Below are 16,788 nucleotides of genomic sequence, written 5' to 3'. Positions count from 1 at the left end.
TACCATCTCACCTTTACACACTCAGAACAGTTTAAAGCTGTGAGAAAGTATATATTAACTCAGATTCACGAGTCCCTTGCGCTGCTATGCAGCTCGTAAAACACACTGCGTAGCGAAACACTCCAGGTAGTAAAACACACCATGTAGCGAAACACTCCAGGTAGCAAGCACTCACCACCTGATTTCCATTCACACAAGAGCGCAGGCGCAGAGCTGAAAGAATTGACAGGCCCACCGTACTGCAAGACAACAACCCTAATGAGAGATCATTTAGAGTCCCGCATAAAGAGGCTTTTAGCAGGGGCAGGAGAAGCTGTGGCGAGACACTCCAGGCACACGGCCAGCTCGCCTCGCATCCCACCACAGCCATTAATTACACTAATGGCGTCGGGGACAGGGGGGTCAGGAATCTGTGATTATCACACACAACAGCCCACCAAGACGGAGTTGACAGACACTTCAGAAATATGTTTTGTTGCTCAAATGTTCAGGCTATTAAAATGCTTTCTTATCAGGACACTACATGGAGAAGAACTGGAATCCCATCTGAAGAACAAGAGGTCTGCAGTTTTTTGCATGATAAAAAAAGAATGAATTAGTGTCTGATTTACATGTTTTATTTTGTTAGTATTCTTCTTCGCTTATGAGTCACTACACTGTGAAAGAGACAACAGCTTATGATATAAAGCACCTGTGTGCGTTTATGATAAACAAAGATAAACAGAATATGAAGGATTAACTGTTATCTAATATATATATATATATATATTATAATATAAATGTATAATTAATGCCCTCTGACCCCAGGCCAGTGTGTGTTTGTGTCTCACTAATCCTGCTACATCCCATAATCTAGAATGAGGAAACAGTCAGTTCTGACGCACAGGATGCACTGGAATCTGACAGCTCTGTGTGCGTGTGTGTGTGTCTGTGTGCATGTGTATGTGTGTGTGTGTGTGTGTGTGTGTGTGTGTGTGTGTGTGTGTGTGTGTGTGTGTGTGTGTGTGTGTGTGTGTGTGTGTGTGTGTATGTGCACACAGCAAAGAGGACCAAAAATGTGTACAGTAGTGATCAAAAGAGTACACACTGTTTTGTGATAACTGTTCCCAATTTATCCTCAAGCAAAAGAGGATGAGGACTGCAAGAACATTGTGTGTGTGTGTGTGTGTGTGTGTGTGTGTGTGTGTGTGTGTGTGTGTGTGTGTGTGTGTGTGTACCGTAGAATGCAAGGTAGGGAACAGCTGAACCATGAAGATGTGTGGGTGTGTGTGTGTGTGTGTGTGTATTTTTGTACTACAAAACGTAAGTTACAAATCAGAAGTGCTGCATCATCAAGATGACACCAGATACAGCTGTATGTGTGTGCATGTGTATTTGTGTGTTTGTGTGTGTCCATACACAGCCCACAGTAAATGTAAATAAATGTAAATTATATGATGACGTGCAAGGGAGTGGACAAACTATCAATCTTTGTACAGCAATCTGCAAAATGTCTGTGTGGAACATGCAGCAGGAAACCTCCCTGACGTTGTGCTCCACCAGCTGAAATATGTCCTGATGGAAACATGAAGTAGCTTCACAATAATGTGAAGCTACTGTTAAGTGTCTCAGAACGGAGACTGACCGAGTGGGTGTGAAGAAAAACAAAGGCAAAAGATCAGACCCTGAAAAGGAGTTTAAAGCATATCATGTCACCTTGGGATTTTAAAGAGAGCCCTCATTGGGTGTAGGTCTGCTAGGGGCGGGTCTCCATCACCCAATTCGATGGCGGTGATGCCGAGAGACCAGACATCACAGCGAGTGTCATAGGTGGAGTCCAGCTGCTGCTCACATGCTATGACCTGCAGTATAACCACAGACAAAGTTTGTTTAGAAACAACAAATATTTTATGTATTATAAGTATTAAGTATTAAAACATTTTGAGAAAATATTCAGATTGTTTTTATATGGACATTTCTGAAAAGACGTTACGTGAAAAACAAGAAACTACAGTGAAGCACACAGGATGTTTCAGACAGGACACAGGACCTCTGTCCAAAATGTCCTGCTTCACTGGACATCTTGCGTGCTTCACTTCAATTTTGAATTCCTCTCTACACACACACACACACACACACACACACACACACACACTTACACGCATACTGTACATATATATAGAAAAATAATGGTTAATTCAGAGTCTCTGAAACACCACTGACATTTAAATACAATAAAAAAACTATTACATTCCTGTTAAAATCGACTACTAAAAAACCCCTAACACATTAACCTATTGTTAAGTCTGTTAAGCAGCACACATCTGTGTTTGAAACATCTGGAGGTCAGGCAGTAAAAATGCCACATTGTTCGGGTTTAATCCTCCTGCTCCCCTGAGCTGTGGCGGCCTCAGTTTTCCTTGTGCGTTAGTGAGGGAGTCTAATTGGCACACACGCTCATGCGAGGACCACACAGGCAGCACTGCACTTCAAGCATTTCCTGCACATTTGCATAACAAACAAATACAGAACTTGCTTATCTCCAGCCGCACCGGTCTTGGTGGGCGATGTTCCTCACACATAACTGTTTAGGATGCTTGGATGACCTTAATCCTCACCTCTGGAGCCATCCAGAACGGTGTGCCAACCGACGTGTTTCTGCGCAGTCGGGTATTGGTCAACTGGGCAGACACTCCTATAGGAGTGGGAGAAAAGGGGGAGAATTTGAGTTTGTGATGCAATCACTGTGTTTTCGGGAAACTCCAAAGAACGGGAAAGTTTCGACCTCCGTGGAGGACATTTTGCTCTTCGGCCTCATTCCTTTCCGTTGCCTCTCTGACCTCTGATTGAATATATGTGCCAAACAAGGAGTCTGTAATATCTGTGAATCAGTGGGCACATACAACACATTCTGTGCAACACATCACAGCTTTACTGTGCGTGTAGTTCCGCCCTAAATATGTTGTTATTCTAAACCACCAAAATCCAACAGATGGTGGGACAGGTGTTTATAATGTGGGGTAAATATAAAGGAAGTGCAGTAGCAGAGGAGGATGGCTTCACAGTGCCCGACAGGCTATGGAAAACCTCCTGGAGCTGTACTCTGCAGGAAAACAACACACACACACCAAACAGCCATTCAGACAACATGTGCTGAACGTAGTCTTCAGGCAAATGATTAATGGTTTTGAATTACAAATGTTTAGCTAATCTCATGCACCTAAGGAAAACAGTGATGGGACATTTGGCTAAAGAGTAAATGATTATATGCAAGTAGAAAGTAAATGTACTTTTCTCTAAGTCCCTAAGACCATCAGGACTACGTTGGTTACTAAGACCATTAATACTACTTTTGTCACCAAGACTAGAGAAATTTTACTTCTGCAATTAAGACATTTGTGATTGCAAAAATGATGCTGACAGTGTACTCCCTGATTTCTGATTTAAATGCCTAGGTTTACATGTCCCCTGAATCATGAGGCAATGTGGCAGCTGAAGGCACTGGGCAGCTGAGGGTACTGGGCAGCTGAGGGCACTGGGCAGCTGAAGGCACTGGGCAGCTTAGGGTACTGGGCAGCTAAGGGTACTGGGCAGCTGAGGGCACTGGGCAGCTTAGGGCACTGGGCAGCTGAGGGCACTGGGCAGCTTAGGGCACTGGGCAGCTGAGGGCACTGGGCAGCTTAGGGCACTGGGTAGCAGAGGGTACTGGGCAGCTGAGGGTACTGGGCAGCTGAGGGCACTGGGCAGCTTAGGGCACTGGGTAGCAGAGGGCACTGGGCAGCTGAGGGCACTGGGCAGCTGAGGGCACTGGGTAGCAGAGGGCACTAGGCAGCTGAGGGCACTGGGTAGCAGAGGGCACTGGGTAGCAGAGGGCACTGGGCAGCTGAGGGCACTGGGTAGCAGAGGGCACTGGGCAGCTGAGGGCACTGGGTAGCAGAAGGCACTGGGTGGCTGAGGGCACTAGAACCCATCTTCCTGCAACATGTTTTCTCTCAGCACAACAGAAAAAGTATTAAAAACACTCCTGTGACATCACTATGACTAATGTCGCTAGCAAAGCTACGTATCTGCAAACCCCTCTTCAGCATGAGCAGGGTGTGTGTGTGTGTGTGTGTGTGTGTGTGTGTGTGTGTGTGTGTGTGTGTGTGTGTGTGTGTGTGTGTGTGTGTGCGTGTGTGTGTGTGCGTAAGAAAGACTCACATTTACTAACCCTTGTGAATACTAATGTATTCACTCACGAGTACTAACGTATGCACACACCTTGAGACACACACAACGCCAGAGACATCTTTAAGACCATGGCTCTGTCATGGATCTGAGCTTTTTCAGATGGCAATTTTACTGCATTTGAATATTCCCTTGCGTATAATCAGGGCTGTATCATAAAACGTATCTAAGCTTTAGTGGACCTACCTGATATGATGATCACCTACACACAGTTCACCTTTGACCCTGACAGCAGTAAGGCTTACCCCTTGACCTTGGAAACGGCAAGGATCACATGTGCAGTTTACTCTTATATCAAGTATTCTGAGAGAGGAGGCAGTCAGAGCGCTGTGAGTGCAGTCGGGAGCAGCACGTCACAGCTGTAGTGTCTGTGAGAACAGACTCCTGGAGGATTCACTGTGACGCTAGAACAGTTTAAAAATGTCAGGAAAAAGTAGAGGGAGAGAAAATTCTGGATTCTCTACAGTAAAGATCAAAGGGGATTTACAGAATTTAGTGTGAACAGCAACTGTTGATGTGACACAATGTGCTCCAACTGTCATCACACACTGACACTGCCATTAATGCGACACTAAAATAATATGAATGTGAGAGACGCGCACATGTAGACATGTACACACACACACACCTCATATAGAAGTTAGCATTTTGGAACATATAGATAATAAATTTAGCAATAAATAAACACATACATACTACACACATATTCACCCCCCCCCCCCCCCCCCCCACACACACACACTAAAATAATATTAATCTGAGACACACACATACACACACACGCACACACACACACACACACACACACACACGGACACACACATACACACACACACACACACACACACACACACACACAGACCCAAAAGGCTAAAAGCTCTCCTGCGGTCCTCTCCTTTCCACTACATTAGCTCGGTGCTGAACCCCAGGGCCATTCTTAATAATCATCAGCGATAACACTGCCAATTAAAATATTCATGAAGAACCGTCCAGAGCCGCCTCCCCCCTTCTCCCTGCTGTCTGCACCTCGCCTCTTTTGGCCAGTAATGTGCTTTTCTGCCTGTCTTCTGAAAGATGAGTCAGTCAGGGTGCTTTATCTGCCCAGCCAAGCGTGAGCAGTGAGCTCGAATAAAGCGCTCGCCCTGCGTTAGACGGGCACACGCGTGGATCCGGACACGTGACCCGCCCCCCCCCCCCCCCCCCACTCATCTATTGTCAGTCACGTCTGCATGACTGGAGCTCCCCGGGACACAAACCCGTTCTCAGCTCCCACACGTCCACTTCCCTTAGCTTTAGCACTTACAGTAACTATGCTAAAGAATTCAAAGCTAAAATGGGAACTATGTTTGCAGCCTTTTAAAGTCAAAGGCAAAATACAAACTTTACTTGCAGTCTCTCATGTTACATATCTGTTTGGTTAGACTGTGTTTGTCCTTATCATGTTAATGGTAATGAAATAAAGAATGATGAATATGGCACACATTTTCAAGAATAGGTCAAATCACTGAGCCGTCCCAGTCTGTGTGTGTGTGAGGTATGGTCAAGGCATGCTTTGCTTGAGCTAGGAACCTTCTCCCAGACAGAAGTAAACCTGACCATCTCACACTGCTGTGTGTGCAGTAAGGAAACAGGTTCAACAGACCTTCACTCTGATCTTCTTCCCCTTCCCATAAGTACCTTAGCTCCAGTAGAATCCTCATACACCGTGTCCATCTGTAACCCTACCACACACACATACCTCATCACCCAGTCCCTCTGGCCCACACACACACTCCACACTGAGAAGCCCACCACTCACTCTCCAACATCTCACTGATGTGAAGACTTGGTCCAGAGGTCCACAGGCAGGCCAAGGGCCACAACAATGATCTACAACATGCAAGGTTGCGAGCAAGCATGGATGAACTACATTTCCTGTCATCACAATAGAGATGATCTATAATTACCATCGCTCCCCACAGCCAAAGCCCAGGATCTGCCCCAATGGTTTTGTTTACCCTCCGGTGTGATCTCTGCTTTAGCTCAGATAGATCGTCTTTGCTAGAATAATCAACCACATACGCAAGCCTTCTGGTTCCACAACACTGCAATTATCGATGTTATCATGTAGTTAAAAAAGTAAACAAAGTGATAAACAGCTCCAACATGTCAGGGCCCTGGAAAATTAAGGGACTCTTAACGTTGTACGTCAACTTTATTTAATGATGCAATTTTCTGGAGTCATGCTAGCATCATAAAATCTAAAGAAAAGAGCATGCCTCAAGATTAATGGAGCTGGCCAGAACTGCAGAAAATGTAGAGCTCAGAAATCAGGGTGAGCAAGAACATCTCTGAAATGGTTTAAAGCACCTCAACTGAGAGTTTTGCCATTTTACCCTGTATTTGCAGGTTTAATTCCCTCATTCACCAGAAAATAAAATAATCTCGCTGGGGTCGCTTATATCTCCTTATGATCAACAAATACTACGGAAATTATGTGAAGTGATTTAAGTGGGACTCATCATATTTTGATGGGCTTGGCTGAGGCCCTGTCTAAAAGTGAGAACAAAGCAAATACTTTGTTCCAACAGCTTTTAAATGCTCCAGTGCCAGATTACAAACATGGCATTGATGTCAGAGTGTATTTTAAATGTTAGCATTTATTAGACCATTTATCTAGTTCAGCTATTTATTAAACTTTTTATTAAATAGGCATTCAGGGTGTTCTTAGCCTGTCTGTGTGTGTGTGTGTGTGTGTGTGTGTGTGTGTGTGTGTGTGTGTGTGTGTGTGTGTGTGTGTGTGTGTGTGTGTGTGTGTGTGTGTGTTTGTGTCCAGGGGGATGTTATGTGGTCATTATAAAATTTGCACACCGATGAAATTGCCCACTGGGGACAAATGAAGGTTCACTGAAATATATTGAACTGAGAACGACCTCAAGTTCTGCCACTCTAGAGCTCGGCTACAGCAATATGGGTCAGTGAAACACATTAACACTAACACTGAATACAGCTGCATTAACACCCCCCACCCAGCAGCCACTGGCTGTCCCCAGTAGAATTACAGGAATTATGCAAATCTACAAAGTACATAATGTGCAGGTGCTGCCTTATTTTAAGAGCAATTGTTAGTCTAAAGAGCGTGGGAAAGTTAAATGGAAGAATTCTTATGCCATAAGTTTGCTGTTTAGGTGCCAAAGGGAATGTGTGTGAATGTGCTATTAACTTACATCTAGGGCTTGTGTTTCTCTGCCTGTAGAAAAGCTCCCAGGACACAATAGGGTGGAGCATGATGGAAATTTACCAGCCAAAGTTCACAGAGGTCACAGCGGAGTCCTGGGCTGGTCATGGGAGACAAAAACCTTTTCTGCTGACTGTCACCGTACCTGAGAAATTTCAACTCATCCAGCATGACTCATCTCTCCCTCCCTCCCTCTCTCTCTCTCACTCACTCACTCATTCATTTGTCATTTGTGTACCCCCCCCCTTCCTGTTCTGTCCTGTTCCGTCCTGTTCCATCCTGCCACCTTCCCGGTTGGCCAAAAGATGGCTCCCCCACTATCTTCGCTGTCCCAGAGATCCAGCAGACTAATTACCTGCTTTATTTGCCTCTTTGCAGGGGCTGATAGCCCCAAGAAGGGGGGCAACTATCTCTTCAAAGGGTCCATGAGCAGTCTGGTGAATCATGGGAGAGGAGATTACATTCAACCCAGATCTCCAGGCAGCTCGGGGGTTGAGGTTCTGTAATAGCGTAGCTGTGTAGTGAACGTGTGTCGCATAGTAAACACTGTCCAGAACAACATGAAAAGAAGGGTGAGTGTGATTGGTTGTTGTTATTGCGGGGGGGCTGCATTTTAAGTGGCCTTCTAAAGCTCTATGGTGAGCAGGGGAAACACAGAGCACTGGGTCCAGCTCTTACCAAGCGGCCCACTTACAGGCCGAACAAAATAACAACAACAAAAAAGGTTCTCTCTCATCTCTTAAGCGTAATGAGAAGAGATGCTGTTCTGAAGAGGCTGGAGGAAGTCGGTGAGTCAGTGAGTTTGAGATGGACCTTTTCTTTTTTTACCAGCACTGATTGCATTCACACACACACACACACACACACACACACACACACACACACACACACACACACACACACACACACACACACACACACACACACACACACACACACACACACGCTTACACACACACGCTTACACACTCTCTCTCTCTCTCTCTCTCACACACACACACACACACGCTTACACACACTCTCTCTCTCTCTCTCTCTCACACACACACACACACACACACACACACACACACACACGCTTACACTCATTGCTGCACTGCTGCTCCATTTTGTGTATGAAATGTTGAAAGTAAATGAGTTGTGAGCGAAAGCAGATCCTAATTTGTGCTGGCCTGATCACAATGAGCAGAGACAGAGGCGTAATGGAGGGACATACGCCTCCGCCTGCTCTGAAAAAGCACTATGCATTCCAGCCTTAATAAAAGGAAATCACAGAGCATGGAATTAGCATTGCAAACACTAATGGCTTTGACCCACATGCTAGAACAGCATCTCTTACGCACACACATTTCTGCCTCCTCTTAATGCATCATCTCAACAACTCACCAAAGTCAACCAGCTTGATCCCTCCTTGAGTGGTGAGGAGAATGTTGGTGCCTTTGACATCGCGATGGATGGTTTTGTTCTGGTGCAGGTGCTGCAAACCCTGTGGCGAGGGAGCAGAACGTTCAGTACAGCACCTCCGTCCCAGTGGGGCTTGGAGCCCAGTGTTGGTCCACAAAGGGCCCCGAGCTTGAGGGAGCACTCAGCCCTGCAGCTTTTCAACCAATCAGCATCTAATAGTACATCGCTTCAGTACTGCGGCAAGAGAATTGTTAATAAGAGCAAAGCATGTCGTGATTTGGATGCTCCAACCCCCCATGAGCTACACCGCCATTGTTCACACCTGCTACTAACAGCCCGCCCAAGCCTTTCTTGAGGCCTTAGAAAGGGGCAGTCACGACGACAATGACGATGATGATGATGATAATGATGATGATGATGATGATGGAGATGGTGGTCATGGCCCTACCCTGAGGGCCTCATGTAAGATGTACGCGATTATGGGTTCATCCATGCGATCTCCTCTCTTCAGTGTTCCCTTGGCCAGATCGGTCACGGAGCCTCCACTGCACAGCTGAGGAAAAAACGAAAGCACAGAAGCTGGAGGAGTTCAGTTTAGATGGACTAACCCTGCTCAAGGAACAGAAGGAGCACCCACAAGAGGAGGCCATGCTCGCTCTCACCCAAGTCCTTCTCTCCTGCTTCAAGAAGTCCTGTATTTATCCAGAGTGAATTTTTAAATACTTCCAGGGCTCATAAGTCATACGGAAGCTCTGCCTTTCAAAGACACCCCACCTCATTAACATCGCGAGTGGAAGAAGTACAAAGTAAATGATGAAACTAATGAATTGATGAAAGATCAAAAGTGAATGAACGGAGCAATGAACCAACCAGTGAATTCTCAAATACAAAAACTTTAAAATGATTTTAAAAGCCACTTTTTCATAACCCGTCAAACTATTTATTCTGGTCTGTAATTCATATTTTAATATTCATTAACCTTCAGTAATAGCTCAGTCAAAAAAAAAAAAAAAACTACCGACAATACCGTTCTTGTTGTCGTCTGTATTTAGGGCAAGTCAAGAGAGAAGAATCTCCTGCACTTAGCAAAGCCATGCATACATTATAAGAGGTTCCACCACCAATTGTTTAATGAAAAGGCCAATCTGAATAGTAAAAAACAATAGGGAGGTTTAAAGTGTGTCAGTGCAGTTTAGATTTGCATATGACTTTGCTTATTACTTCCATGAATAATACTCTTCTAAAGGGTAAGGTGAGCAACACACACACACACACACACACACACACAGACACACACACACACACACACACACACACACACACACACACACACACACACACACACACACACACACACACACGTACACGCGCACACAGACACACACAGACACACATACACACACACACACACACACACACACACACACACACACACACACACACACACTTCAGTCAGGCTTCCAAATATATGAAGCATCATTTATTGTAGCCTTCAAGGTATTTAGATGATATTTTTAACCATCTGGAATGCATATGTACAGTGTAATCTGGGCTAAGAAAATGCAGAACTAATTTAATTTCTTCATCCTTTAAATCTATCTTTATAAATATACGTTCACACCATTTAAATGTAAATAAGTGTTCTAATCCAAAGTGGTCTAGTGAAAGAACATTTCCATGTTGCTGCAGTCTGCAGAGCTGTGCAACTGCTCCTTTGTCCACAGTAAGCCCTCTTGAAATTACATAAAATTGTCCTATGTGTTACCAAGGCAACAACAGTACCCTCTTATTTGGGACTGTCTAAAATCGACCTCAGGGAAGATGGGACTGAGTTTGATATCTACAGCAAGACCTAGAAGAAGAACTGCTATAAAGATCTGATATCTGTTGTTGTTTTTTTTCAAAACAGGTACATCATCTTTAAATATGACATTTCAAAATAAGAGTTGTGATGAAAGGCAGAAACGAGTTCTATTATTCATAGTATTTCACGGTTTCATTAATAATGTGCACATTTGTACACACTGAATGACAGTAAAATATCAGAAACTCTCACATTGTCATTTGTCTAATTGTGCGTGTAGTCTTGCATGAGAGTAAATCAGGCCACATCTCTGCTGAATCGCCATGGTGATGTTTGCATTAGACTCTGTGATGTATAGACGCACATGTGCTTCTGAAATGAACATATCTAAAGAGGGCCTTGATACACTTTCCATAAAGAGCACAAAGACCAAGATGTCACCCAGGAGGGTCTCACTGCTACTGGCACGTTAATGTAAAGGTGCATGAGAAAACGAGTTGCATTTGCCATTGGGAGTCACATAGAGATGTGTGTGTGTGTGTGTGTGTGTGTGTGTGTGTGTGTGTGTGTGTGTGTGTGTGTGTCTTCTGGTCTTCTGTGTGTGGCGTTTCCCTGGAGACGCACGGCTGTTCGAGTATCTCTGCTACATGTCCACATTTTGCTATTGTTGAATTGCTCCTGCCTTCCCGCTTCACTGACGTTTACAAAAGCTAATTGAAGTAACAGAGTGTGGTGGGGAGTGTGGTAGAGGAGTGTGGTAGAGGAGTGTGGTGGGGAGTGTGGTAGAGGAGTGTGGTAGAGGAGTGTGGTGGGGAGTGTGGTGGGGAGTGTGGTAGAGGAGTGTGGTGGGGAGTGTGGTAGAGGAGTGTGGTAGAGGAGTGTGGTGGGGAGTGTGGTGGGGAGTGTGGTAGAGGAGTGTGGTGGGGAGTGTGGTGAGGAGTGTGGTAGAGGAGTGTGGTGGGGAGTGTGGTAGAGGAGTGTGGTGGGGAGAGTGGTGGAGGAATGTGGTGGGGAGTGTGGTAGAGGAGTGTGGTGGGGAGTGTGGTAGAGGAGTGTGGTGGGGAGAGTGGTGGAGGAATGTGGTAGAGGAGCGTGGTAGAGGAGTGTGGTATGGGATTGTGGTGGGGGAGCGTGGTGGGGAGAGTGGTGGAGGAGCGTGGTGGAGGAGCGTGGTGGGGGAGCGTGGTGGGGGAGCGTGGTGGAGGAGCGTGGTAGGGAGCGTGGTAGGGAGCGTGGTGGAGGAGCGTGGTGGGGGAGCATGGTGGAGGAGCGTGGTAGGGAGCATGGTAGGGAGCGTGGTTGGGGAGCGTGGTGGAGGAGCGTGGTGGAGGAGCGTGGTGGGGGAGCGTAGTGGAGGAGCGTGGTAGGGAGCGTGGTGGAGGAGCGTGGTGGGGGAGCGTGGTGGAGGAGCGTGGTAGGGAGCGTGGTAGGGAGCGTGGTGGAGGAGCGTGGTGGGGTCTACTAATCGAACTGACACACAAAAAAATCCATGACACAAATAATTGAACTTACAGGGATCCCTTATTTTAACTGCCTGTATTCATCAGCACTCTTATACAGTTGCTGTGGTGGGATGGACCTTACAGGCTAGGGCAAAATCACTGATGCCCACAGCAGGTCAGATCCGGTCACAGTGAAGCCTGTATCAGTGGAAGAGACCCAAGGGCTCACTCTACACCTGCCAACACCCAACACTGCCAATCCATCCCTGTTTGGCCCTGTTTTTGTTCATGAGTGAAGTCATTTTCACACTTTCAGAGAAAATGATAGCTTCTTTAACTTCACATATGACCTTCTCATAGTTTCCTTTAAAAACATTTTGCACAATCATTAACAAGTCAGTCATCTGATATGAACAGAGGCACTTTAAGGCTACCTGAATCTCCATTTGCAAAGAGCACTTAAAGAAAAAAATAGGTGTGTGTTGGAGGGGTGGGGTGGGGGGTCTCTGTGCTACTCGCAATGTGGCCAACCTCATTTCACATTCTGTCGTGTACATATTCAGGGTGCCTTCAGGGGACTCATGTCACAATTTCATTTGCAAACAAGCCATCGCTGTAATTCCTCACATGCAAATGCAGGCGAGACTCAGAGTCCACGCTGCTGTATCGGCATGGCCAACACCGCTAGTCTGCTCACTGGCTTTCACACACCTAATTACTCCTGAAAGGGTCTGGAACAATCACAGAGCATTCACATAATGCTACTTACACATTCAAATCATGCCATTATTTTTGTTTAGGTCCCTGCAAGAGTGTAGGCAGCTGACAGCATGAAGCCCACAGGCACCACAGTAGTGCATTTCTCCTGAACCCTCATGCACAACTGTGTGACACACACTATTAGAATCTCTCTAACAGCTCTTTTCATCTGTCCTACTTTAAGTAATCTTTTAGATAGACCAATAATTGCTCTTCTAATCCAAACTCTGGTTGCTTAAAAGCACAATTATAATGACTTTAGGCAATCAGAAAGATAAACAGATGCTTTTGTATCTCTGGAAGTCCACAGCAAGCCCTCACCTATCTGGTGGGGGCCGTCTGTGGGTGGTCTGGTGGATGTAAACCACCATGCAGGGGGCCACGGTGAACATTGCGACCACATTCCCGATGCAGACTAGCCATGAGCTGGCCATGGTCAGGAGGTGGCCTGCAAGCTTGTCTCTGGACGTACCTCTTTTGCGTGGGCTGTCTCATCTCTGTACACTTCAGTAATTGCAGGGGTGTCCACTTTCTGTAGTCGTTTAATGAAAAGCTCTGAGCCATTTTAAACCTCATTGTGAATTAATGATGGCAAAAGCTAGACACCCCAGGGAATGGCAGAGAAGCTCGAAAGGCCCAAATTTCAAAGGCATTAAACAACGGACTGCTGGAAAGCTTTGAGTTTTGAGTTACTACACTGGATATACTCAAGCAAAGAAGAGATAATGATACGTAGAGACAATATGAACATGACATTTGATACTCATTGCTATTTGAGGGTGAAATCCTTGTTAATCATGATTGACCACAGAGCAGGGGCTTGAAAAGCAGTGATTACCAGTCCAGGACAGGCAGTACAGCTGACAAAAGCCACTGTTCACACTGACATCAGTCCTCAGACTCACACTTAATCAGCTGATAAAACTGCAGCTAAAGGCAAAGAAAATGTGCAATGCAGGACCCTGGGAAACCAAATGCAAAGCATTGCAAAAAGAGGATCTTGCCTTGTTAAACTGTAGATTTGCGAAACAAATAGATCAGTGGAGAAGATTTCTCTCTTTTCAACCAGAAAAGCAAGCATGAAGACTTATTCATCCCTTCACAACCTTTTAATATAAAACACTAAAAGACAGCAAAAGAGAGTGAGAGAGAGAGGGAGAGAGAAAGAGAGTGAGAGAGCAGAACGAGTGACTCATCCTTTATACACAAGTGTTGGTTCAACATAACAAGACAGCGCTGCAGATGAAGATATGAATAATCAAGTCAACTCTTAACAACCGGCCGCTGCCCCTGGCCGCAGTCATTACTGGCCAATATTACTGAAAACAAACCAGCAGAGCAGCTTTTACACAACAGGATCAAGAGTCACATGGTGGTCCCCCTTTCCTCTGAAGTTCTACCGTGAGGTTCGGGTTCTGGGGCTAAAAGCCTGGGCCCTACTAAAAGGACATGAAAGCGGCGTATCCATAATTAGAAACCGGCGCACAAAAGAGACAGAAACACAAGCTCAGCTGCAGCTGATGAGGCCGCAACACAGTGGAGGACGCAATTTAGCGCGATTCCTCTCAGCAATCACTGCACCTCCCGGAACCTTCGGAAAAACACGGCAAATTGCACTTCAGAAGGGAAGCCCGTAACCATAGCAATTTAACCCCTCTCCCTACGCCCCAAACCCCTCGTGCGCGCAGCCCGCCTCCCTGACGCTAGCTGCGGGCGACACCTCCGACACATGGACGCTGAGATTAGCTGCCTAGGTTTGGATTGCTGAGTGTAGCTTTTGCATAGAGGAATTTGCATAGAGAGATGCAAAGCACTTTCCAGAAAGAGAGTTATTTATTTATTTTTTTAAATAAACGCAGATCCCTAATACTATACACAGCAAACGTGGCCTGTGGATTTTTTTGTGTCGGCGTGTACTGACTAAAGCTTACTGAGCAATCAATCTAGAAACCAGAGCGGATGCCAACAAGAGTCTCAAAAATATGAATGCGTGTTGTAAGTCTTACGAGCTCCACACCCCCAGTGTACAGGATGCTTAAGCCACTCAGCAGTCCTGTGTGGGCCACGTGTGGGGGCCACGCACACCTGCACGTCCGTAGAAATCAGCATTGTGGGAATCATTGCTAGCTTCCTTGTGCTTGGGTCACAGGCTCACAGGGTCAAGGAAGCCTGGCTGAACAGGGGCTTTCCTGGCTTCTCCCAGACTTTGAGCATGAATTCAAAGAATGTTTCAAAAATCCAAACGCTAAAGATGATGAATAAAAGGTGGCAGGCCAAAACAACAGACCTCGAGGACAAAGAATTGCAGGGCAATATCCTCCCCTGGAGGGGTAGTTTGTGAAGAGGCATCGTTTTAATGCCCCCTCGAGCACAATGAGACTTGACTGGTGACCCATATTCACTGACTGCTTGGTAATCTAGGTAGGCACAAGGCATTAAGTGACCACTATCATACTCTGCACATTTTTACAGGGAAGAGATTAAGGATGTTTCTGCAGAAAGATGATTAGGAGGAAAAAGGAAAAACTACAATCCCACTACAGTGCTCAATCCCATTACAGTGCTCATTCCCACTATAGTGCCCGTTCCCACTACAGTGCTCATTCCCATTACAGTGCTCATTCCCACCTACAGTGCGCAATCCCATTACAGTGCTCATTCCCACCTACAGTGCGCAATCCCACTACAGTGCTCATTCCCACTACAGTGCTCATTCCCACTACAGTGCTCATTCCCACTATAGTGCCCGTTCCCACTACAGTGCTCATTCCCACCTACAGTGCGCAATCCCATTACAGTGCTCATTCCCACCTACAGTGCGCAATCCCATTACAGTGCTCATTCCCACCTACAGTGCGCAATCCCATTACAGTGCTCATTCCCACCTACAGTGCGCAATCCCATTACAGTGCTCATTCCAATTACAGTGCCCATTCCAACTACAGTGCTCATTCCCATTACAGTGCTCATTCCAATTACAGTGCCCGTTCCCACTACAGTGCTCATTCCCACTACAGTGCTCATTCTCACAGCCATTAGTGCCCATTTTGCACTCTGTGTAAAACTCTCCCCACCAGCCTCATGCAAATGCACCTTCAAGCACTCACAGTCAGAAACCATGACAGGCAGGTGTGGGCGGCTCGAGACACCTGCCCCTCTCTTGGGCCACGCCATCCGCCAACCACAGTGACCAAATGCTCTCTGCCAGCAGCAACTGCTACCCTTGAAGAACACAGGAGGCAAGAGGTCGAAGGTCAGGAGCACAGACACACGCCCCCCCCCCCCCCCCCCCCCCCCCCCCCAGCACTGTGTAGCTTTTTCAGCCATGCTAGCTGGTGGACCAGGTTGACCTCTGTTTCACTGCTGCGGATCCTGACATTTCCAACAGGGCTCTGGGCCACGTGAAGTATGAACTATGGTGCAGAGAGGACTACACTTTCTCACTGTGACAGGGGAAATAACCTTTGAACTTTTCAAGGAAACACCAGGATTCAAAACCTATTCCTGTGATATATGTCTCAAAGAAATCCACAACAAAGCTAGAATCATAATACATTTGAAATTACCACACCTGAGTGTTAGTACTGACAGCATTTCTAAGGAAATGAGAGAAACTGTACTTTTGCCAGAACCATGTAAATATATAAGCCCTTTCTTCTGGAAGCATATTTAGATTTAGCCCAGAGCTGTACATTTCTTCTACCGCTACAGACTCAAGTATGAGCACTGTGTTCTGAGAGGTGAGTTAGATTCCCTGAACAACAGCCGCTAACTGAGATGTTCCAGTGTCAAGAGATTTGGCCCCAATATCAGACTGACAGGGGTACATTTTCCCCTCCCCCACACAATGCATATCTGTGGTCCTTAGTCACGAGGCCCGTTGCCTGTGTAGTAACAGGAGCAGCAGAACACATCCAGATCTCGACACGCCTGAGTAGGAGGGAGTAAATGAGACC

The 16,788-nt window shown here is 46.1% G+C and overlaps 1 protein-coding gene across 1 annotated transcript in view; it reads right to left on the bottom strand.

The window, feature by feature from the left end:
• myo3a (myosin IIIA) overlaps positions 1 to 16,788 on the bottom strand; it is a 59,148-nt gene that overhangs the window by 40,266 nt on the left and 2,094 nt on the right. The window contains exons 3-6 of the mRNA XM_076971507.1: positions 9,276 to 9,380; positions 8,810 to 8,909; positions 2,598 to 2,674; positions 1,696 to 1,841 (exon numbers count right to left, since the gene is read on the bottom strand). Of these exons, the coding sequence (XP_076827622.1) occupies positions 1,696 to 1,841; positions 2,598 to 2,674; positions 8,810 to 8,909; positions 9,276 to 9,380 (428 nt within the window). The remainder of the gene's footprint in view (positions 1 to 1,695; positions 1,842 to 2,597; positions 2,675 to 8,809; positions 8,910 to 9,275; positions 9,381 to 16,788) is intronic.

This window comes from Brachyhypopomus gauderio, chromosome 13 (assembly GCF_052324685.1).
Source record: "Brachyhypopomus gauderio isolate BG-103 chromosome 13, BGAUD_0.2, whole genome shotgun sequence".
NCBI classification, from domain to species: Eukaryota; Metazoa; Chordata; class Actinopteri; order Gymnotiformes; family Hypopomidae; genus Brachyhypopomus; species Brachyhypopomus gauderio.
The sequence above is the reverse complement of the archived record's forward strand: the minus strand, read 5'-3'. Positions and strand labels throughout refer to the sequence as shown.